Source organism: Prionailurus viverrinus, chromosome B3, assembly GCF_022837055.1.
Source record: "Prionailurus viverrinus isolate Anna chromosome B3, UM_Priviv_1.0, whole genome shotgun sequence".
In the NCBI taxonomy this organism is placed as follows: domain Eukaryota; kingdom Metazoa; phylum Chordata; class Mammalia; order Carnivora; family Felidae; genus Prionailurus; species Prionailurus viverrinus.
In genome coordinates, this window is record NC_062566.1 from 32496405 (window position 1) to 32521040 (window position 24636).

A 24636-nucleotide genomic window follows, 5' to 3' on the forward strand; every position below is an offset into this window, starting at 1 on the left:
TTTCCTGACCCCCATTTCAATCTAGACTAAACCTCACTGTGGTATTTACCACATCCCCTATAGCAGTTATCACGCTTTGCAACTATTATGTTAACTTGCACATTTGCGTGGTACTTTGAGCTCTGCAAGGGCAGGGACTATATCGCAGCTCCGAGCAAGTGGCCAGCCCAGAGTAGACACTCGGTGAATTGTTACTGAAGAAATGAAGACGTAAGATTTGCACACAGGGAAGCAAGTCAGACGCCACAGAGGAATGTGGAGGGAGGCCACGGGCAGAGGCCACGGGCAGGGGCCACAGCTTCCAGGAGCGTCAGAAGGAAGGGACAGTGACAGGAGACTTCCTGTGGGGCTTATGAAGCCCAAAGAGCAATGGAGGCTTGGTTCTAGAGGTGGAGTCTATTTCTAGAACATTCCTTTGTTTGATCCATTTTGTGCTAAGGATGGGGTGGACGGTCCTGGCCTCATTCAAAAGTCAAGAACCCTGCCTGGAAGTCAGTTAAATAGTGAACACAGGAGAAGGTGCCCAAAGAGGCTGTGGTGGATGCTTCATTGTGCAGAACCTGGAGGTGGCTTCCCAGCAAGGGGCCCCCCGGGGACACGAGCTGATGTGTGTCCCCTCCCCGATGTCAGGACGGCATTCTGCTGGGAGCCGTTGGCGCCTATGACTGGAACGGAGCCGTGCTGAAGGAGACCAGTGGCGGGAAGGTCATTCCCTTCCGCGAGTCCTACCTGAAGGAATTTCCCGAGGAGCTCAAGAATCATGGCGCCTATCTAGGTAAGAGCCCAAGCTAAGTGTGGCGAATGGGCGCGGGCGAGGAGAGGCCCAGGGGAACGTGCCCCCACGTGAAACAAGGACCTGTCTGTGAATATCCTGCGAATGTCCAGGCACAGGTCAGGGGCCGCTGCCTCTTCAGCCTGGTATCCACACCTGGCACCATGCCCGGCATGCAACGGGCTCTCAATAAATAGGTAGAATAAATGGTAAGCAAAGCACCTTTACCTGAAATGTGCCTCAGTCGATGCTTCTAGACACCAGGCCCACTGTTGGTGTGCCTTTAAAACCTTCTGCCTTGGCTAGGGTTTGGGCACGCTGAGCTACCTCCCAAGGCAACATGCACGTGGAGAAGTCCATGTTCGTTTTTATTGTTAACGTTCACCATCAAGGCAGAAGTCACTTCCCGTTAAGCACTTTGGAAGCAGACATTAAAGAGCAGCATAGGGGCGCCTGGGCGGCTCAGTCAGTTAAGCATCCGACTCTCGATCTCAGCTCACATCGTGATCTTGAGGTTTGCGGGATCGAGCCCTGCCTGGTCTCTGCACTGATAGTGCACAGCCTGCTTGGGGTTCATTCTCTTCCTTTCTCTCTGCCCCTCCCCAATCATTCTCTCTCTCTCTCTCTCTCTCTCTCTCTCTCTCTCTCGATAACATTGGTGTCCAGGGCCCAAGTGAGCAGGACCAGCACTGTGGGTGGTCGTGGACCAGTGGCCGGCACACTCTGGCCCCCACTGCACACGTTCTGGGGCTGACACCGGGTCTCTGAGGCAGAAAAAGACTGAATAGACCAAGAAGGTTCAAGCAAAGGGGGGGAGGTGTGGAAAGTGCTAGGCGGGGTCAGGACACAGGAAGTAGACCAGGATGGAACAGAGGGGTGGAGCAGGAGGGGGAGGGGAAGGCAGGTTGGCGCAGGTTGCAGCAGGAAGCCTCGAACGCCAGGTTAAGGAGTTGGAGCCTTTTCATGTTGGTAGTAGGGAGATAGTGAAGGTATCTGAGTGAGGGGCAGCAGGATGAATCCACCTCTTCCTGGCCCAGCATAACTGTCTTCCTCCTCCCAGGGGGCCCTAGTGGGGTAGAACCAGACCAAAAAACCCTCATGAGGCCCAACTATCTTGCCTTACCCACAGTCACAGCCCTTCTTCCTTCCTCCTCCCTCTGGGGCTCATCCATGAGGGCAGGGTCTGGGGTCTCTGGAAGATTCCTTCCTACATGCCCCAAGGGAGAGGGGAGGTTTGGAGGAAGGAGACTGGGCGACCAGGCTCTCCGCCTCCCGGCAAGAAAACTGTATGGATTTCTGTCATCTTGTCAGGCCTTCTGGGAGGCCGGTCCAGCTTTCAGGATGGCCCTGCCTGCTGGCCAAAGAACCACATGGAAATGTAAGCTACAGCCAGCAGACTGTGGGAAGCAGGAAGTTCTCAATGCTGCTTGTTGCTTTGGGAGGCCCACGCCTGCCCCTAGGACATTCGGCCCCCAAGCCCTTCCCATGACTGCTGTGTCTCCTTCTGAGGAAGCCCAAAGCCCAGGGCTAATTGGGAACATTTTCAGCTGCACCACTGAGGGCTCAGAAGACACCTCGGCCCCACTCTGCAAGGCTGATCCCACCCTACCCTCATATATTTATGGTTGTGTTAATACACAACCAACACAGCCTATGCAACACTCTGGCTTCGCTGACCTTTCGAGCCCCATTTCCCAGAATACACCTTTAAGAGTCAAAAATACCGTGTCTGGAACCAGAGTAGCTCGCCCTACTGCACCTGTTCTCCCAGCCACTGAATGAACCCGTCTACACATCCTGCAGCTGCTATACAAGCAACCAGCGGAACCATAGTGGTAGTGTTACCCACATATGCCCACGCACGTGCACACATGGCAGAAAGAGACATCCGTTTGCCAGGAAGCAGCCCAGAACTGACGAGGCATCTAAAAACCGGGATCCACTCTCAACCATCTGGCAGAAAGTGGGGCTCTAGGCTTTGCATGCGTCCCCCATGCTGGGTAGTGATAGGGCAAAGCCATCCTGAGGACACGGATTGGTGGCCTTTCCAAAAGAGCCCCTGGTTTCCATTTCTTCCTCTTTCACGTGGCGTATATGTGGGACTGAGAGGAGGGGGCTCCATCCTTTGAGGCGGCAAAGCTCTGGGGCCACAAGAGTCGCTGGGACCCCACGTCGATGCCCAGTGGAGCGGCTTCTCCCACCTGGACAGCCAGTGCTGTAGTTCTCCAGACCACCCAGCAGCAGGTTGCAGTAGTGAGGACACTGGCGGGTCCCTGAGAGAGACAGTTGGTGGAGATTGCAAATCAAAGCCTGCCCCATACGAGATGAAGCGCGGCCAGGGCCCATCACCTCCCTCCTCCCTGCTCTCTCTCACACGTCTCAGGGACGCGGGTGAAGGGGCCGGGGGCACATGCACATTCCAGGTCAGCAGTGCCTTTTCGTAGCCCCACCTGGCTTCCTTGGCTTCCTCCAGCAGGGGGTGGGGCGCATGAGTTCTCCCTACCCTCCCTACCCCCCTCCTGAGCCCTGCCTCTTCCAGGCCTCCCCAGTTGTTCCTAGGAAACACCACCCCGCTGCTTCACATCTGCTCAGCCTGCCCTGAATGCACTCCCTGGGCTGGCCCTTCAGGCGCAGCCGAGGAGCTGGGGCAGAGACCAGCCTGTTTCCTCCCGTGGCAGGGTACACAGTCACGTCGGTCGTGTCCTCCAGGCAGGGGCGGGTGTACGTGGCAGGAGCACCCCGGTTCAACCACACGGGCAAAGCCATCCTGTTCACCATGCACAACAACCGGACTCTCACCATCCACCAGGCCCTGCGGGGTGAACAGGTAATGGAGGGGGAGGCTGGGGGCAGGGGCCGGGCGGGAGGGCATGTGGGCAAGGCTGGGCTGGCAGGGGCTCTGCTCTTCCCTCGCAGACATCCTTCCTGGTTGGGGGTCACACACCTCCTTCATACCAGCCTTGGAGCTGGACTGTCTCATCCCCAGAAAGCCAGGCCGTGGTCCCTGCGACAGCAAGAACCCGGGAGAATCTGTTTGCCTCTTGTCTCTGGTGCCAGACCTCTGCCCCTGGCTGCCAGCTTCTCTCTGTTCACATCCAGAGTTCAGGGTTAGAGGCAGCACCTAGGCCCCCAGCTCGGGCTGCCAGGGCCCCTAGGCATCCCGGGGGGATGGTCACGTTCCTCATGCCCGCCTTCATGCTGCCAGAAGCGGGAGCAGCTGCAAACGCACCCACAGCGAGGCCCCGTGGGCCCACCAGCTCTTTCCTGTTCCTGGAATGGGAACAGTGCAGAGTGGTACAGCCCCTGCCCTGCCTGGGCCGCGTGGGAACCAGACTGTGTCGCTAAGAGTCTCGTGTTGGGTGGTCATGAATGCCAACTGAAAAGCTGTAAGAGTCACTGGTAGTGAAAGATCGGGAAACAGGGTTCTTCTGATCCAAGCCATGCCAACAGCTGAGGGGAACTGTGGTCCTGAGACGCCACAACCCTTTTCCAAGGTTACATGGTGGATTCGAGGCTGGGTCGGGTTGAGAATCCAGGACTTTTCTGCATGATACTGCCTCCTGACCCCTGACAACCCCAAACCAGCCCCCCGACCCCCACCTGGCCACACTTAGCATCCACAGCACCCTGGGCCTGGGCTGGGCCTTAGCCAGGCCCTTCCCATCATTCCCAGCTCACCTTCGGCTCTGCGGAGCCCAGGAACAGCCCTGCCCCCTGCCCTTGGCCTGTCACCATGAGGACAGGCTCCTCCCTGGGTCTAACCAAAGTCCCTCCAGGTGCAGGAAGCCATCATTCTCTTTCCCCTTCCCGTCTCAAGGGCACTGGCAGACCTGGGGCACTGCTCTGTCCCCCAGCCTCCAGCCTGCCTGCCCACACTCTGCCCAGGGCTGGCTCTTCGGGAATCCAAGGCTAGACCTTGAGAGCTGGAGGGAATTTGCTGATGAATTTATGACATTTTTACTGCCTGGTTCTGCCTCCAACATCCGAACGAGAAACCGCAGTGCTGAAGGCAGCTAAATTAAGTGGATTCCAAATCACCGTGACCCACATAGCTGAGGCCACATATTTAGACAAATGCCTCCCCCCACTCCTCCCTTATTTGCTCTGTCTGCCTCTTAATTATTTTAGGTAGGGATAGCTCTTCCCTCCCCCACCCTGTGTTTAGAATTTCCCTTTTCCCCTCTTCCGTATTTTCTATCTTTCTCCTCAGTTAAAAGCTTTTAATGCCGGATGATGGATTTCTCCTGAAAGCACCCTACGCCAGGAGGCGGCTGGGGGAGGGAGTATCACGGGCTCGGATGTCAGACCGGAGTTTCAACCCAGTTTGGCTGTAGCCAGCCATCTGACCTTGGGCAAGTGACTCAAATTCACTGAGCTGCAGTTTGTTCCCTGTGAAATGAGGACAGTGATCTCTCCTAAGGTAGCATGAGGCTCATATGAGCTAACCTGAGGCTGTAAAGCGTGTCACACAGGCCTGTCCCTGGGAGGGACTCCTTTGTCCTTCCTAAGTGACCCGCTGGTCCAGTAAACATTTATTATATTTGTTATGTTATTGTCTATGCCCAGGCCTGGAGGAGACACAGCAGGAACAGGGTGCCCACTCTTGGGTGGGGGCGGGGGTGGAGAACAGGTGCTAGTATGGGGCTGGGGGTGATTGCAGAGGGGCACCCCTTGCAGGCAGTGGAAAGGGAAATGGCAGGGCAGGCCAGGGCCAGCTTCTAACAGGAAGTGACCTGAGGGCGGTGACATTGTCTGGAAGGGAGAAGGGGAGAGCGGGCAGACAAGAGAAAAGTATGTGCAGAGGGAAGCCTGGAACCCAGCCAGGGCCCGGGGCTTTGGGAGAAATCACTGGGAATGTCAGGAGCGAGTGTGGGAACTTGGAAGTGCAGGGCGGGGAGGGGGTGTAGGCAGAGGCCAGGGAGGGAGGGAGGCAGGTCCAAGAGGGTCACACTGAAGAACTTGGACTTCCCCCTGCACCCCTCTGAAAGCAAAGGAGTGGTGTGGTCAGCTGCTAGAAGCCACTCTGGCTGCCCGCAGGGGTGAACTGGAGGGTGAGGCAGGGGGTCCTTCGGCAGAGGTGCCTCTCCTGGGGAAGAGACCGCAGAGGAGGGAAGCAGACGGACTCGGGACGTGTTTGGCGCACTCCAGGCAGGGCTTGCTGGGAACCTGCGGGTGGGAGAGGTGGCGGTGGAGCCGGGGAGGACCCTCAGCTTTCTGACTTGAATAGGTGAGTGGCCCCCTCATTGAAGGGGGGGGGGGGCACGGCCCCCAAGGTGGGAGAGGAACACAGAGTGCTCAAATGCTAAAAAGAAAACATAATCTCCTGTCCAAGGTGCTATTCCCAGGATATTTGTAACGTTAAAAATCGAAACGAGCCTTGGGGCTCCCGGGTGGCTCAGTGGGTTCAGTGTCCACCTCTTGGTTTCGGCTCAGGTCGTGATCTCCATGGTTCCTGGGATCCAAAGCGTCCAGCTTTGCACTCATAGCACAGAGCCCGCTTGGGGTTCTCTCTCTCTCTCTCTCTCTCTCTCTCTCTCTCTCTCTTTTCCCCTCCCCTGCTCTCTCTCTCTCTCTCTCTCTCTCTCTCTCTCTCTCTTTTCCCCTCCCCTGCTCTCTCTCTCTCAAAATATAAACTAAAAAAAAAAAAATTGAAATGAGCCACGTGTCCAACAAGAGGATTGATTATACACGTGGCACATGCATAATTTGGAATATTATAAAACCACCAATGATCATGTTGTAGGAAAAAATATAACACGTCACGGAGAAAGTGCTCATGACCCATTGCTTTATTCAAAAATCATATATAAGCTCTGTATATAGTATGATCCCAGACTGTGAAAATAAAGCCATACACACACACACACACACACAAACCACACACTCTAGACAAAACAGACTTGGTGAAAATACACTAAAACGTTATAACATGGGACGTATAGTTGGATGTTTGGACAACGGGTCACTTTTATTTTCTTCTTCATACCTTTTTCTAATTTTGCTCATTTTTTGCCATGATACGTGCTGCTTACAAACAGAATAAATGGCAATCCATAAAATTAACCAATGGGAAGAAAGAAGAGGTGGAGGGGGTGGGATGACAGAGGGAGACAAGAGGGTTGGGGCGCCTGGGTGGCTAAGTTAGTTATGTGTCAGGCTCTTGATTTTGGCTCAGGTCATGATCTCAGTTCGCGGGATGGAGTCCCGAGTCCGGCTCTGTGCTGATACTGTGGAGCCTGCTTGGGATTCTCTCTCTCTGTCTCTCTCTCTGTCTCTCTCTCTCTCTCTCTCTCTCTGCCCCTCCCTGCTCTCTCTCTCTCTCTCTCTCTCTCTCAAAATAAATAAACTTTAAAAAAAAAAAAAGGAGAGAGAGGCGCTTGGGTGGCTCAGACAGTTAAGCATCTGACTTGTGATTTCGACTCAGGTCATGATCTCTCCGTTCATGAAATTGAGCCCCAAGTGGGCCTCAGTGCCAACAGCTTGAAGCCTGCTTGGGATTCTCTCTCTCCCTCTCTCTCTCTGCCCCTCCCCTGCTCATTCTCTCTCTGTCTCTCTCTCTCTCTCTCTCTCTAAATAAATAAATAAACGTTTAAAAAAAAAAAAGAGGAGGAAAGAGGGAAAGATGGGACCAAGTGAAAATAGGTGAGTCCACTCCATGGGAGGGGAGAGGGGGGTGAGAAGGGGAGGACCCTTTGTCTTTGTTCACCCAAGTTCCGCGTGGAAGGGCGTCCTCGGCTCCCTGTGCAGCCCAGCGCACTACCCTCTCCCACCCCTGTGCTGCAGATAGGCTCCTACTACGGGAGCGAGATCACCTCTGTGGACATCGACGGCGACGGGGTGACTGATGTCCTGCTGGTGGGCGCCCCCATGTACTTCAGCGAGGGCCGAGAGCGGGGCCGGGTGTACGTCTACACCCTGAGACAGGTACTACTGCGGGGGGTGGGGGCGGGGGGCAGAGCCCTCTGAGGCACCTGGCCCCGCCCTGCCTTCACTGGGTGCACCCCGAGAGGCCAGTGCCCACCCACTGAGCCAGGCCGGGGAGAGCAGGAATTCTGGGGAACATGGGCTGGAGACAAGGTGCTGCAGGCCAGAGGGGACCATGACCTTGAGGGTCCTTGCCACATCCCCCTGAGCCCGAGCCTTTTTCCACCCCTGGTTTCGCAGAACCGGTTTGTTTATAACGGAACACTGAAGGATTCCCACGGCTACCAGAATGCCCGATTCGGGTCCTCCATAGCCTCGGTTCGGGACCTCAATCAGGATTCCTACAACGACGTGGTGGTGGGAGCCCCTCTGGAGGACAACCACGGAGGAGCCGTCTACATCTTCCACGGCTTCCGAGCCAGCCTCCTAAAGACGCCGAAGCAGGTGCCGCTCCCCGTCCACAGCTGGAGCTGGACCAGGAGTCCTGGCCGCTCCTGCTGGAGCATCCGGTTCAGGAGCCTCTTCTGTGCCCTCCTGCAGGAAAAGACCCCAGTCTGGCCTAGCTCTAGTTGCCTCGAGTCGGGATTTTGAAACGGGTGCATTTGTCTTCTGGACCTTCCCATCACCCCTGCGGGCACCCTCTCCCTGCGTAGCTTTATCTCCCCCTGCAACAACAAAACCCCAGGGACCCTAACCTCACTCCCCACCCCCACCCCCCACCCCCCCCCACACACACACACGGACAGTTGACAGAGAGTGGAGAATTCCCATGTGGGCTTGCTTTTCTCTGGAAATGCCACATGCTGGAAACCTTGCCCGCCTCAAGAGGGACCCATCTCGGGTCCCATGCCCTCAGGGTCCTCACTTTTGCCTACGTATTTTGTTAGTAAGGTAGTCTAACACACCATGGTCAGGGAGGCCGCTGGGTTACCTGCCAGGGAACATGTATTTACACTTAATGGGGAACCCTTTTAAGACGCGAGATCTTAATCCAAAAGAATGACTTGACGTTAGGTGCCGTGACAGACAGACCAGGAGCGGGGTCTGTTTGGGCTTTGGGCCGAAAGCTTCCTGATGGTTCCAAAGGGCTCTCTCCAGCGCTCCCGATTTTAGTTTCCCCGAGGGTTGTCTTGTCCTGCCCTGTGTGAACAGTGCCCATGCCTGGCCTTCTCTTCCCACTTCCTGCAGAGAATTGCCGCCTCCGACTTGGTTCCCGGCCTCCAGTATTTTGGCTGCAGCATCCACGGACAGCTGGACCTCAACGAGGATGGGCTGGTGGACCTGGCGGTGGGCGCCCTTGGCAATGCTGTGATTTTGTGGTGGGTTCGCTGAGGGTCAGGATGAACACCGGGGTTTGGCGGGGGGCGAGGGGGAAGGGGCCTGTTGTTTTTATTTATTTTAGAGAGAGAGAGAGCAGGGAAGAGGGGCAGAGAGAGAGAGGGAGAGAGAATCTGAAGCGGGATCCACACTCAGTGCAGAGCCATCTTCCCACGACCCTGAGATCAGGGCCCCACCAAGAGTCAGATGCTGAACTGGCTGAGCCACCCAGGCGCCCAGACAGCGGGTTTTAAAAATATTCTTCAGGACCTTTGTCCCTTTGTCTTTAATCATTGTCAGCCAAACTCACCCTCTTAATCCTCATGTTCTTAATCCTCTCGTGATTACAAATTTCCTTTCTGTGGAATCACTGTAAGCTGTCTGAAGTCCAAATCCCTCTTCCCACAGAGTTCTAAGATTATAGTGTCCAAAAGCCCCTCTTAGAATTTGTCCCAAAAGTTCTGGCTGTTTGGGCTCTTCTTCCACTTCAGGTTTTCAAGCTACCTAAAGGACAGGCTGAGGATATTCTTATCAGCTGGAAGGATCTCCCTTCTCCCCTAGTGTGAAATAATCTTTATGTAATACAGATTTCTTTCCTCCAAACCCCTTCGGACTTCTTTCCTTTTTGAGGGTCTCATTTCTGCACCAGCGCATCAGATATTTGCCACCCATCTGCACTCAGGACCTACCTTCCTTCCTTTCTTTCTTTCTTTCTTTCTTTCTTTTTTCAGGGCCTCTCTTTAGCAATGGTCTACAGCTTTAAAAAAAAAAAAGGAGCTTTCTAAAAGTCCATATATTTTGTCATGTGATGTGTTGGCAATTTTTGAGCCAGAAAAGGCTTAATTTTTCATGTATGTTGATGAGCTATTTTTCATTATAAATCCAATAACTTAAAAATTATATAATAAAGAAAGAACTCACTCAGGGCTTCATCCACTTCACATTACCACTGTTAGCATTTTGGCATATTTCCAACCCATCTTTTTCCACCTGCGTGTAATTTTATATGAACACAGACCCATTTTTCATACAACTTTAAAAAGGCACGAAACAGAGGTATCCTAACGACTCCTCGGGGAGAATGAAGGAGTGGACTCGCTCTCAGTCGCCAAGAATATTATGGCCCGGTTGGGAGATGTCTTAGCCTGGGTTCCCTAGAAAACAGAGCCCCAGACTAGAGGTCATGCTAATGCTTTGGGAAGGGCCTCATCCCAGAGGCAGAGGTGAAGGTCAAGGATGCTGAAGCAGAAAAGGGGAGCAGGTGTGAGTGGGGCCTCACTTGCTCACTGGATCTCCAGCGAGGTGGGACACATCTCTGCTTCTTGCAACAGACCATTGTAGGGGAGGAGGGAGAGCAGTGTATCTGGGGGATCCTCGTATCCCCCCATCCTCCATGGCCAGAGCGTTCACTGCCCCACACCGCTAGGCCATCTAAAGGCAGCACTGGGGGTGCCGTGCACCGGGGCCACGGCCTCTCTCTGAAGGTCCCCTTCGCATATTGGGGCTCATGGATCTCTGGGGGTGACAGCAAGAGCGGCTTGGGCGGTAGAGGTTCAGTGTGTTGGTTCCGGGTGAGCAAGACCCAGGGTAGGCGGTAGACATGGCCTAGCAGGTCAGGAGGATGACACACAAACCAAGTCCTTTACAGGAAACAAGACACATGCACACACACCCCAAGAGAATCAGTCTGCAGAAAGGACCCATGCAAGCTCCAACTTTTGAGGTCTAAACCTAAGTGCTACCTCAGCAGTACAACTGTGGGTCCGGGCCTTCTGGGAAGACTCTGGGATCCAACCCTGTGGATCTCAAACTGCCCCGTTAGGATCGACTGGGAGCTTCTCTCTCTCTCTTTTTTTTAATTCGCATATAGGCGATGCACACATTATATTAGTTTCGGGTGTGCGACATAGTGACTCGACAAGTTTATACATTATGTTGTGCTCACCACAAGTACAGCCTGTCACCATACCTATTGTAATATCATTGACTATATTCTTTATGTGGCGCCTTTCACCCCTATGACATATACAGTCCACAACCAGTAGCCTGTACCGCCCTCTCCCCTTCCCCCCTTCTTTTTTTTTTTTTAATTTTTTTTTTTAACGTTTATTTATTTTTTTGAGACAGAGACAGAGCATGAACGGGGGAGGGTCAGAGAGAGGGAGACACAGAATCTGAAACAGGCTCCAGGCTCCAAGCTGTCAGCACAGAGCCTGACGCGGGGCTCGAACTCACGGACCGCGAGATCATGACCTGAGCTGAAGTCGGCCGCTTAACCGACTGAGCCACCCAGGCGCCCCATCCCCTTCCCCCCTTCTGCCCAACTCCCCCTCCCCCTCCCCTCTGACAACCTTCAGTTTGTTCTCTGTATTTATAGGTCTAGTGCTGCTCTTTGTTGGTTTATTCGTTTGTTTCGCTTTTTAGATTCCACATATAAGTGAAGGCATACGGTGTTTGTCTTCGTCTGACTTATTTCACTTCACATCATGCCCTCTAGACCCAACTGTGTTGTCACAAACCGGGAGTTTTTCAAACTCTCACAGGCCGGGCTCTACCCAGACCACGTAAAGCAGAACGTCTAGGGAAGGGGCCCAGGCACGCGGTAAACTTTCAAGATTCCCCAGGTATCTGTTTCCAACGGGCAGCCAAGTTTGGGAACCGCTAATGTAAGCTATTGTGTTTACACAGCACTCTACACTTTACACAAAGGGCCCCTCTCACTTACCACCTTTGGCTCTCACATCCCCCTCAGATCACGTGACCTGCCCGAGGTCCGTGAGGAACCCTGGAGCCAAGACCCAAACCCCCTTCTCCACGGCACAGCGCAGGAGAGGCACAATTCCTCAGGCTAAGAGCGGGGCATTAGCACAGATAATCACGCTACACTTCCTTCTTGTTATAGAAACGCATGCTTCGGAGAGGTGGTGTACTTCGTTCTCTGACTATGTTTTCCTTAGACCAATACAAGAATACATTTGCATTTCCATGCCTGCTTGGATAGGGTCATGTCGGGTGGATAGATGGGGAATCTCTCCAACAGCGAATGGTTCTCCACTTTGGCCACACATTGCAACCACCTGGAAGCGTTAACACCTTGCTCTTCAAAGCTTGGGCCTGGGCCAACAGCAACAGCTTCAGCTGAGGGCTTACTGGAAATACAGAATTGGTCCCCACTTATTGGGTGAGGATCTGCATTTTAAAGATCCCCCGGAGATGTGCGAGCATATTCAAATTCGAGAGGCACTGCTTTCAGACATGTCGATGCCAATCCTGATTTGATTTGATCTGGAGGACAAACTGGGCATCAGGGCTTTTTACAACTCTCCAGATTATTCTAATGGCTGTCCAGGGATGGGATGAGGAGGCAGAAGGCAGTCAGTGTGGTCTGCAGCAAATACAGCCCCTGGGAAATGTCGAAGGGCTGCCTCCAGGGGCTATGTGGCTGCCCTCCACCCACCTGTCCCTGTTTTGCCCAAAACCTTAACTTCCGGGGCCCCTCTCCGCCCTCCTCCAAGATTTTCCAGATCCCATTTCCATCCGCTTCCCACCGCCTCCGTCCCCCGCTCTGCTGGGCCCCCGCAGCAGCCACACGTCCCACCCTCCAGCTACTCCTTCTTCTGCTCCAGGTCCCGTCCCGTGGTTCAGATCAACGCCAGCCTCCACTTTGAGCCGTCCAAGATCAACATCTTCCACAGGGATTGCAAACGCAGTGGCAGGGACGCCACCTGCCTGGCCGCCTTCCTCTGCTTCACGCCCGTGTTCCTGGCACCCCATTTCAAAACGGACACAGTCGGTAAACCAGGCCTCTCCCCGCTCCCCCCAGCCCCGATCTCCACCGCCACCGCCCCCCCCCCCCCCCCCACCTCTCGTAGACTTTGGGATTGTTCTGTTTCAAAACCAGGGCTTTCACTGAAATAGGTTTTAAGGGCCAGGTCACAACTCGAGCCACCTTGATGACTGCATTTGATGATCTAATTCCAAGAAGCAAGGGGATGGCAGTGAGCAGCAGTGACCAGCAAGGGAGGGGCCAGAGGAAGAAGGAAAGAGTTGGGATGCAAAGTTGGGACGAGAACAGGGAACTGGGACAGCCAGGATGCAGAGGAAGAGTCAGACCCAGGAGGGGAAGCAGGAAACGAGAGGGTCAGACAGATGAAACCCCCAGTGGGAGTGGTCACTGCTCAGAGTGGGTGTCGGTCTAGGGCAGGGCAGTTTCCCTCTGAGCCAGGCGCCTACTCACGGCAGCCCTGGACCCAGTCGCCCCCAGGAAGTGATAGCTGCAGGTTCTGGGACCAGACTGCAGGAAACTGGGATTTCTGAAAACTTCTCAGCCAGGGAGCAGGGCTCACCAGAAGGATGGGGGGTGGGGGGGGTGGGGGAGAGGTAAAGGCGAGCCTGGGTGGCTGTGTGCTCCTTTCAACTTCTGTTTATAAAAAGAGGAAGGTGCAAGAATCGGTGCACCCAGAGGGCTGGCTGGGGTACAGGGGACGAGACGAGGCTTTTCCTGGATTTGGCAAAAGATCAGCCCAGTTACAGGGAAGGAGGCTGCAGGCCTTCAACCCCAGAGCAGTGTCTTAGGTTGGAGCCGCTAGTGGGAAGGGCTCGTGGGGTGGGAACTGCGGCCTGTGGAGGCTCTGACCCACACCTGACGGGACCTGGGAAGGTGAAGGGAGAGACGGGGACGTCCAGCGCTCCAGGAGGGGCTCAAACGAGGGCATCGCCCTGGCCGCTCGTTCTGTCTCCTCTTCCACCACGTTGATTTCTCCTACATCTCTGTCTCTTTCCCTTCATTGCCAGTCCCATCTACCCCTCCTTTTTCTCCTTTCTCACTCTCTGCACCGGAGTTTCCCACCCACACTAGGGCCTCGTGAGAAGAGGCTCTTCCCCGGCCAGCCTGGAGGGCTTCCTGGAGGAGGCTGGCTTGCAGGAGGCTCTCTTAAAAGACAGGCAGAGTCTTGAGTGGAAACGTGGCTCCGCCTTCATGGTCTTGCCCTCTCCCTCCTCCAGGCATCAGATACAACGCCACCATGGATGAGAGGCGGTACACGCCGCGGGCCCACCTGGATGAGGGCGGGGACCGATACACCAACCGAGCTGTCCTGCTCTCCTCCAGCCAGCAGCACTGTGAGCGGATCAACTTCCATGTCCTGGTGAGCCTGACGCCCAGTAGCCCCACCAGCAGAGACCAAGGTCAAACAGGGAGGGGACACAGCTGGACGAGGTGCTGCCATGGGAGAGGCAGAGAGCTCAGCTGGGGCCTCAGGAGGCCCAGCTGGGGTACACTGTCCCAGACCTTGCCCGCCCCCCCATATTCATGCCCTACTGGGACACACTATCTATCACTTCTGGTACCCACCTCCAAAATCCCTTCTTCCCCAGCCCTGTGATGTCTGCCGTTTCCTTAGCAGAGGGTGAAATCTGGGCTCGGTGAGGGCTCACAGAGGGTGCGGGGGCCATGGCCGGAGGGAATGGAAGCAGGCATTGGCTAAAGATGAGGACCAGGTAGGACAGGCTCATAGCGGGGACGAGCAGGGAGGAGGAGGTGAGAGCAGCCAGCCTGGCAGAGAGGGGGAACCAGCAGTGGCCTGGTGCCTGATTTCACGGATGAGGAGGAGGATAGGAGGTCTGCCTCATCCAGAAACTCCAAATGCCCAGGCCACTGCTCCAGCCTTAAGATGCAAGCAGGGGGCACTAAGAGCCCATCCGACCCCCGTGGTTCAAAGGCCAAAAGTCGGAAAAGTGAGCAGATATGGGAGGTCCTTGTGTCCGTTAATATGTGGCCCCCCCCTGAGGTGTTTGTTGTCCTGGTTCTCAAAGCATGGGCCCCCGGACCAGCCGCATCCCCATCACATGGGAACCTGTTAGCAATGCATGTTTCCAAGCCCCACGCCAGACCCGCCAGCATCAGAAACTAGGGGTTGGGCTCAGCACTCAGGGTTTTGCTGCGCCCTCCCTCCCCACCCCCGGGGATGGAAAACCTCCAGTTTGAGGGTCACTGCCCTGAAACAAAGAAGCCACTCGTGTCAGGATCTGGGTTCCACGCGGGAGATTTTGTAGGCATCTCTAAGCATCCCCTTCTTTACCAACCATACCCGGACCCCCACTGGAACAGCCCCTGTTTTGTCCACACATTTGTTCGTTCATTGATTCAATGCATTCGTGAAGCCCTGTGCCAAGTGCTTCTGAAGGAGGGAGATCAGCACACAGAGGCAGTTCGAATGCCATATAAGGAGCCAGACGGAGTAAGGGCTCTGGACAGGGTGTACACATGGGGTGGTGGGCCCAGCCTGGCTCCCTGGAGGCCGAGGAACTGAGTTGGCGGGGGGGGGGAGGTGCCCCGCCTTGAAGGCCGAGCGGGAGCTTTTGCTGAACCTCCATCCATCCAGCACACCCCCTCATCCCGGACTCACCCTGAGGCCGACAGGGAAGCGGCCCTCCTGTGTTAGGAAAGTGGACATTTTCTCTCAGCGTCCTGGCCCAGAAATGGGCACCCCACGCCTCCTCACGTCTCCCTCATCTCCTCCCACACAGGACACTGCTGACTATGTGAAGCCGGTGGCCTTCTCGGTCGAGTACTCCCTGGAGGACCCGGACCACGGCCCCATGCTGGACGACGGCTGGCCCACCACCCTCCGTGTCTCGGTACATCCCGGCACATGGGGCACACAGCCCTGGCCGTCAGCAACCCCCCCCCCCCCCGCCACACCCGACCTCCTCCCCAAAGCCCAGATCCCGAGTGCGCCTGTACAAAGTTCTTCCCCTCTTGCACCCTCCTGTCTCCTGCCCTGCAAACCCGCAACAGGACTCCATCCCTCCTCCCTTGTGACCCGGGCTGGACGTGTTGTAGGGGAGGGCCAGGCCTCTCCTGGTGGAGGGTCCCCTGTATCCGCAGCACAGGGTGAGCTCTGAACAGGTCCCGGAGAATCACAGAACCAGAAGGGACCTTAGGTCTCAATCGCCCACCTCCCTCATTTACAGGTGAGGGCACTGGAGGCCAGAATAGGTGATTCAACCACCTAGAAGGTTCTAGCAGCTGTGCTCCAGCCCCCTCAATCACACTCCCTAACCCCTGGCTCCAGAGGCATCAGAACGTTCTGGTATTGAACACTCACATGCCCCCCACACCTCCAACTCCCACCGAAATCCCCCTCAAAGAAAAGGTCACAGTTTAATTCTGTCTGAGCTGTGCTGGGAGAGCAGGCAAAATCTGTAACACGTAACATCTAATTCCTGAGCCTTAAGGATTCGGGAAACAACTTTCACATTCGCCACAACTCTCTAAAGACCATGGCCTCTGAAGGCCAGTCTCTGAGCAGTGTCTCTGAGAATTTCATAGTTTTATATAGACTCCCGCCGGCAAACAACTTCAGAATCACTCACATTCTTACTTGTATTTCTCCAACATAAAAGGATCGGGTGGCTGACAGCAATGCTTCTGAAAGCCCCTCTCTGCTCCCATTCACCCCTTCCTTGCGTTCAGCTCCTCCCCCTTTGCCTTCCCAGACCTCCCAGACTCCACCACCCAGCCCTCAACCCTCACACCTTCCCTCCTTTCTCCTGATTCTGCATCACAGACGTATAAGAGAGGTTATGTTACCCAGTTCGAGAAGGGGGGAATGGCCTGGCAAGGCTGGAGTCCTCATCAGTGAGCCAGGAGAGGAGCAGAGGTGACACGCTGAGTCATTAAGGTTTTTCCTCGTCGCAGTAATTACAGAGCCGCTACGGCAAACGAATGAGAACCTGCCACTCATTCTCCAAGCATGTGGAAGCCCACAGTGCAGACTGACGGGCAGGGCACACTCTCTGCCCAGCTCATGATATCCATGCAAGGTGGCAGTAAGCGTTGTAGGCCGGGGGTGAGCTCAGAGGCAGTGTGATGGAGTAATCACGTGACAGGGCAGGGCGACTTCCTGGAGGGGGTGACTGTCGGCTGGACCTTAAAGAATAGACCAGATTCAGCTATGCAGAAATGGGAAGAGTGGGCTTTTTTTCCAGGAGAGCTGACAGTATATCCAAGACATGGAAGTGGGAAAAAGCAGGCTGGGGGCACCTGGGTGGCTCAGTTGGTTACGCGTCCGCCTTCGGCTCAGGTCAGGATCTCGCGGTTCGTGAGTTCGAGCCCTGCGTCGGGCTCTGTGCTAACAGCTCGGAGCCTGGAGCCTGCTTCCGATTGTGTCTCCACCTCTGCCCCTCCCGCACTCACTCACTGTCTCTCTCTCTCTCTCTCTCAAATACAGATAAACATTTAAAAAATGTCAAGGAGAAATAGGTCTGAAAAAGACAATCTGGGCCATATTATTGAGGGCTTTGAATAGTGGCTAAATTGCTAAAAATCTTGTTAATCTGGATTCCTAGTGCCCAGTCTCTAGCGAAGGAGACATACTCAGCCCGTCGCTCTTCTGCAGATTCTTACTTAGCGTCTGTTCCACGCCGAGGCAGCTCGCCTCCTGGGGCAATGAGCTGTTCCACATAATTGAGTGTAGCGTTTGCTTATCGCATTAATTATTCCTTTTAATCAACTGGATGGAAATGCTTCTGAAGGTTATAATATAGTTTTCACACTTTTTACGCAGCCTGCCAGGCGGGGTGGGGGCATCTCATCAGAGACTTGACGTCACCGAGGGGCACGTGGGTGCCAGCTTACAGCGAAGCCCCTGGGGGCCGCTGTAAGAGTCCTCAGACTCAGTGTTTTACGCTCTGTCCCTTCACTGCGTGGCCTCACCCTGCCCTCTGTCACATGGCTGTGCTGCCTTTTCTGCTGGCTGCTGCGTGCCTGCTTCTCGCTGTAAGTGTGTGCCATTTGACGGCCGACCCGAGGGCTGTGCTTGACAGAAACATGTCCACGGACGCGTGTGTGGACCTGAGTGAGGCGGCTAAGGAGCTCACCTGTGAGAAAAGCTCGTGGGTTTCGGATACCGTGTGGCCTTTGTGACACCTGTTTCCCCTCCCCTTTTTTGGGCCGTGTCCTTGGTAGGGACAGTCGCACTCCTCAGCTGGAAGGACCACGGGCGTGTCAAACTCAACGTGCCCCAGAACTGAACTCAGCCTACCCCACCACGTATAAATGAGCGGTGTGGCCATCCTCCCACACACGGACAAAGGGACTCCGCCAACGTCCTGAGCCCTTTGCCTCCTTAGCTATGATGAACTCCAGGTCCTAGGGACCCCACCTCTGGCGGCCCTCACCCGTTGTCTCCTCTCCATATCCAGATGTTGGATGCCTCCAACATCATCATCTTCTCTTACATGAACGCTTAGCAGCCTCCTCAGCGGTCTCCCTGACTCTAGCCTCGATCCAGTGCATCCACCCCCAGCCGCAGCCTTCAATACGCAGGCCTGACAGTCCTGTCCCTCCCCCTCCCCTGCCCAGCAGTCGTGACTCCTGTCCATTGCAAGGCATGATGCCGAGGCCCTGTAAGAACTGGCCCCACCCGTCCGTCTCTCCCTCCTCTCCCCCCCCCCCCCCCCACGACAGCAACACTAAACCAGCCATCATTTCCCAAACGCACCATGCTGCTTCATGCCTCAGGACCTTTACACAGGCTCATCCTTCCTCCCGACTCCCCTGTCCCTCTGGCCATCCAGCTAACTTGGTCATCCTTCAGAACTCTGACCTACTGTCTCTTCCCTGAAGGCTTCTCTGACCAGGTACAGACCAAAATAACTGTTTCCTCCCCTCTGCCTCTCCTATCCCTCCCACAGATCTGTTTTTGTTCTTTGCACATTTCACACTATAATTATTTATTCACACAGTTCTTCCCCATGAGCTGACAGCAGAAGCTGTCTTCCTCATCCTGTATCCCCAGCACCTAAGACCTTGCCCTCCACAGTAAATGTGGACTGGAACTACCCTGTGGGGCGGGTGGGTGTTCTGTGCTACCGGCTCAGTTGAGAGACCCAGGAGGAGCTGAGTTTTGAGCCATGTATTTATTAGAGGAGGGCACTTGGGCAAAAGCACGAGGAACAGCAGGGTGGTGTCCGTGGAAAGGGCAGAGAAGACAAAGCCTGTATCTAGTGTGGTAGAGAGAGGAGCTGGTGTGCTGTGGGGGTGAGAGATGGCCCCCAGCAAAAAGGGCCGCCCACCCACCCCTCCCTGGCTTTCCCTGGCCCAGGTGCCCTTCTGGAATGGCTGCAGTGAGGACGAGCACTGCGTCCCTGACCTCCTGCTGGATGCCCGCAGTGACCTGCCCACAGCCATGTAAGTTGGCCCCTCCCAGCCCCCACCCTGACTCCTTTCCCTCCCTGCTGGTGGATCCAGGGCTCCCAGGGAGCTGGATTATTTCCTGCACATCCTTCTTGCAGGCAGCATGGATCAAACACTGAACTTGGAGCCTGGGTCTAGCCCAGGCTCTGCCTCTCACTCCTGTGTGGCTTCAGGCAAGTCTCTTCCCTCTCTGGGCCTCAGTCAGTTCCTCTGTAAAATGAAAACTACTAGTTATCCTACCTCCTCAAACTTTGTTTTGAAAAAGGAATCCTTTCTGTGGAGCCTCTACTACCAAACAGATAAAAGCTGGAGACGAGGACCTGTGGTTCTGTAGCAAAGAAGGGGAAAAAAATAGAAAATGTCCTATTTTAAATTTATGTAATATTTTTTTTTAATTTTTTAACGTTTATTTATTTTTGAGACAGAGAGAGACAGAGCATGAACGGGGGAGGGTCAGAGAGAGGGAGACACAGAATCTGAAACAGGCTCCAGGCTCTGAGCTGTCAGCACAGAGCCCGACGCGGGGCTTGAACTCACGGACCGCGAGATCCTGACCTGAGCTGAGATCGGCCACTTAACCGATTGAGCCACCCAGGCGCCCTATATTTTCAAATAATTCATGCTCAATTTTTACCCAACTCTGTGATATTTAGGTAGAAGACATATATACCCTGACATATACAATAAATAGATATAGCATAAACAAACTTTAGGGAAGGATGAAGAAGCAAATATTCTAACCATCTAGGCTACTAATCAAGATCGTCTTGACATTTGGCTCTGAGCTTCCTGGTAGCCAAAGCCAAAAGGGAAACATGCTGAGTAGAGAAGGGTATATACTGTTATGCCCAGAATTCGTGATTCCCAAAGACCACCAGGCTGCCGAGTCCGATGCAAAAGCAAAGAGCCTTTATTCGAGCTAGCTCAAGCTCAATCTCCCACCTGCACCGACGCAGCGGTGAGATACCGGGGAGAGAGAGAGCGAGTTTCAAAAGCACAAAGGTTTCATAGGGATCGTGGCCTTAGCCGATTGGCTGGGGAAGGGTCGTGGCCTCAGCGGATTGGCTGCCAAAGTGTGGTCCCAGATCAGCAATTATCAGCATCACCTGGAACTTGTTAAAAATGCAAATGTTGGGCCTGGTGGTCACAGACCTACTGAATCAGAAACTCCGGGGGTGGAGCTCAGCAATCTGTGTTTAAACAAGTCTTCCAAGAGATTCTGATGCACTGAAGTTTAAGAACCACTGTGTCTGAGGATCTCGAACATGTTTGGCCTCAGTGTATACAGAACGTTTGTCACTGGTCACCTATAACCATTGGCTGTCAGCCTAGCTGTGCTATATAAATACCTAGCACCAAACACCATCCCCAGAGACTCTGATTAATTGGTTTGGGGAGGGGTAAAACGCTCCCAGGTCATTCTAAGCCTGGACAGGGTTGAGGGCTCCTGCCTCTGGCCTCTACCTGAGAGAAGCCTCCCTCTTCTACTCACACTTTCCACGCCTCTCACACTCCCCTTCCTCCCACCTCAGACTTCGGAAGAAAGCATCAATCGGTAAGTTACTTAAGGGGAGTTCTGAGGTTTGAGCAGGAACTTCTTTCTGCGGCCATTTCAGGGACGTAGTCACTAGTTAGCCGGCCTAGGTCAGCTCTTCCATATACGTGAGTAGGGAGGCCCAGCCCTGCGTTCCCCATTCCATCTGCCTGATCCTGGTGGTCTCTTTCCCACAGGGAGTACTGCCAGAGGGTGCTGAGGAAGCCTGTGCAGGACTGCTCCACGTACACGCTCACCTTTGACACGGCGGTTTTCATCATAGAGAGCACGCGCCGGCGGGTGGCAGTGGAGGCTGTGCTGGAGAACAGGGGCGAGAATGCCTATAGCACAGTCCTAAATATTTCGCAGTCAGCAAACCTGCAGTTTGCCAGCTTGATCCAGAAGGTGAGACCTTGGCAACTTGCCTGGCCTTCCTGAGGCTAAGGGCAGAGGCAGGATAGGACGGGTCCAGCCAAGGGGCCTGGCTGGCTGCCCACAAGAATCACCTGGAAGCTTGCGAGCACCTGTGGTCAGACTTCTCCCGGAGATTCAGACTGATCTGGTCTGAGGTGGGGTCTGCAGCAGTGTGTGCTTTTAAAGCAGCCAGGGGGATGTGAGTGTGTAGCCAGGGTCGAGAACCACCGGCAGATGAGGGTCTGACCCATTCAGGAATGTGGGGAGGAACGTCCTTGGGCCTGTGTCCTCGGCCCTCATTAGGGCGTGTGCACACACACACACACACACACACACACACCATACATATGCACACCAGCTTATACACACCCTCTGCCTACAGTCCATCCTTCAGGCTTTCTCAAAAGGGCCCTTCTAACAAGAATCGGAACAGGTTACTCCCCACTTTAAAATTGCCCATCATGCCCAGCTGCTTTCACAACAAATTCCAGACTCTGTTGTGGCATTCAAGGCCCATCCGCTTCCCCATCCATCACCTGCCACCTCTGGGCTCACCCCCACACCCTTAGTCCGACCACCACTGCTGCTTCCCAGCAAACCTGCCTTCACACTGAGGCCCTACCCATGTGGTCCCCTGCCTGGACTCCCTCCCTCCTCTGCCTGACAGGCTCCTGTTTCTTCTTGGTTACCATTTTACAGAGAAGGAGACTGAGGCACAGAGAGGTGTTAAGGGGCCCGATCAGGAGCACAGAGCTGCTAAGTGGCAGGGTGGGGTTCCTCACGGCAGAGCACAGTCATGTCGTGTGTTCTCGAGTGCCTTCCCAAAGCGGCAGAAGGCCACGCAAGTCCCTTCAGCCCCACAGAAGTCCCAGGCACAGCTCTGTGTATGCCCCAGGGATATCCAGAGTGCCTGAGTGCTAGCCTGCTATAACCCGGAATGCCTGCAGGGCATGAGAGAAGTCCTGGAGACGTGGTTATTGAGTAAACCCAGGACACCGCTGTCTTGTGTGGGTGCTGGGGGACCCAGGTCCCGTCTGACACAGCCTCTGCCCTCGGGGGTCCCAGAGTGTCAGTGTAGAGCCCAGAGTGTGGGGTGGGGCAGGCACAAGGGCCCTTCTGTTCTCACCTCCACTGCAGAACCACCACCAGTCGGTCTATCAGGCCCAGGGCTGGGCCCCACCGCCAAGCCCCCCATAGCCCTGAGTGAAGGTGAGGAGGCCATGTGATGGCCTTTCAAAGTCCTGTCTTGCCCAGAGATTTTTGTATCTATCTCAATTGGAATATTTAGGGGAAACTGAGCCTGAAACCTACATCCACCTTTCACCGCTTCCCTGGCCCGGACTTTACAGTCTCATAACCCCAGGGGCCAGGAGTCATGGGATTTTGTTTCTGTGGCAAAGGAGGGCTTTGAGAACAGAGGAGAGGCTCCTGGCTCCTTCACAGGATGCCTCCCAACCATTCCCAGCCCGGGAGATGCCCCTGACCCCCCATCATCCAGCCAAGGGGAACTCTAGTGGAGGAAACACCCCCTTAGCCAGAAACAAATGTGTTAGTCTGATCACATACATTTTGTACACACATAGGCAAAAGCATACCAACCTACATCTACATCCAAGGAAACACACATGTTCCTTAGACATACAGCTTAGGGCCCAAGGGTGCAGGGCCCGCAGCGGGTACAAATCATCATCTAGCAAGCGATTACACCGTTCTGGGAATTGAACTAGGCACTGCATTTATATGCATTGTATCATTGAACGCCCATAGCGACTAAATGAGGTAGGTACTGTCATCCCCATTTCACAGATAAACAAAATGAGACCCAAGCAAATGAACGCACAGCCACCCAGCACCATCAGTCTAGAGCACTGTGAGTCCCCTCCCTCAGGACCTGTGTTGAGGAGACAGACGCCTGTGCTAGCCCAGTGGGGCCCCAGCTCAGATAGGCTGGGGGGCCCGGTGGTGTTTCCCCCTCAAGCCCACCGCCACCCCTTTCTCCAGGGCCCCTGTGGTCCCAGCTTCCTTCCAACTGCAGCTTCAGTACAGGCGGTGGGGGCGGCACGGGTGGCCCCCAGACCTGGGTCTCTGGCCCACCTAACCGCTGCCCACGGTGCCCTCCACCCACCTCCAGGACGACTCAGACGGCAGCATCGAGTGCGTGAACGAGGAGAGGAGACTCCACAAGAAAGTCTGCAACGTCAGCTACCCCTTCTTCCGGGCCAAGGCCAAGGTTGAGGCTGGGGACAGTGTGGGGGCGGGACCAGGCGGGAACTGGGAGGCACTGGGAATGCAAGAGAAATGGAAGTGAACTGAGGGGAGAACAGAGGAGGGAGCAGGATGCCTGAGCATGCTTTTTAGTTTTTTCTCCCAGGAAATGACTCTTAAATGACCTAACTAGCCAGCCCCCCGCAAAAGAACATCCAGGCCCCTTCACCTCAGGGGGACCCCTACCACTCCCACCCACCACTCTCCCCCCACCTTTTGGCCACTTAACCCCGCTGTCCTGTATCCTAACACAGCTTTTCAGAGTCCAGCTTCTGTCATCCTCCTGTGAGCATGGCAAGAGATTGGGAGAAAAGTTAACATTTCGTGAGCACTTACCATGTGCCTAAAAGTGCATGTGGAAAGTGGCTAGGGTGTGTGAGGGGAGAAGCAAGTTCGCCAGGAAGAATCTCCAAGTTCCAGACTCCAGATCATGTGGCTTTTACCCATCTCCACTGGGCAGTGGGCAGCCACTGAAGGTTCTAGAGCAGGAGAAGATCTGAGACCAGGCGGCCTGTAAAGCAGGAATCAGAGCTTGAGGCAAGAGCTTGCCAGGGAATGGCAGCATGTTTCCAGGGCCCAGGTCTGCAGTGGAAGGAAAGGAGATGGGGCGAGAGGCGGGGGGCCATGAGGGCTCCTTGCCAAAGAACCCTCCAACTGGGACACAAGTCAAGAATGGGGCCTCAAGATCTCTTTAGGAAAACCCAAGAGGGCCAGACCCGGGAAAAGCACAGGAGTCTGTGGAAAGCCCCAGAGTGGGGCGGAAGGTGGCAAGGAGGGTCAGAGGGCACAGGGCAACAATCAGGGGACCCAGGCAAAGCACCTGGACTGGGCCATCAGCGTGGTGGGAGGACCGATGGACCAGGAGACAGGTGCCTTATTAACGTGCTGGGTGGCCCGAAGCAGCCTCCCCCCTTCTCCTGGCCTCACCCCACCTCACCTTCATGTGGGAAGAAGGGGCCCGTGAGGCATCTTACCACTGGCTTCTGGCCCCGCATCCTGCGGCACCTGCTGATGGCCACCTCCCCTTCCCCACCCAGGGACTCCTGCAGGAGTCTGAAGTTGAAGTTGGACCTGCTACCTTCTACTTGCCTGTAGTTGAAAACAAAAAAGGAAGTCAGAGGAGAGGAGGGCTGGCCTCACAGCCAAGAGAGCCCATCAGAGGAGCTCTGGTCCATGGCTGTCCCCGCCAGGTCCTGAGCTCAGCCGGCA

At 54.9% G+C, this 24636-nt stretch overlaps 1 protein-coding gene across 2 annotated transcripts in view; it reads left to right on the forward strand.

The window, feature by feature from the left end:
- Window positions 1-24636, forward strand: part of ITGA11 (integrin subunit alpha 11) — a 129293-nt gene that overhangs the window by 90563 nt on the left and 14094 nt on the right. For both annotated transcript variants that reach the window (XR_007152818.1, XM_047861771.1), the window contains exons 11-21: window positions 631-775; window positions 3451-3599; window positions 7556-7696; window positions 7937-8140; window positions 8885-9015; window positions 12640-12806; window positions 14018-14160; window positions 15542-15652; window positions 19123-19208; window positions 20946-21153; window positions 23294-23392. Coding sequence is in view for 1 of the 2 variants with exons in the window: in XM_047861771.1 (XP_047717727.1) it covers window positions 631-775; window positions 3451-3599; window positions 7556-7696; window positions 7937-8140; window positions 8885-9015; window positions 12640-12806; window positions 14018-14160; window positions 15542-15652; window positions 19123-19208; window positions 20946-21153; window positions 23294-23392 (1584 nt within the window). In the remaining variant the exon portion in view is untranslated. The remainder of the gene's footprint in view (window positions 1-630; window positions 776-3450; window positions 3600-7555; window positions 7697-7936; window positions 8141-8884; window positions 9016-12639; window positions 12807-14017; window positions 14161-15541; window positions 15653-19122; window positions 19209-20945; window positions 21154-23293; window positions 23393-24636) is intronic.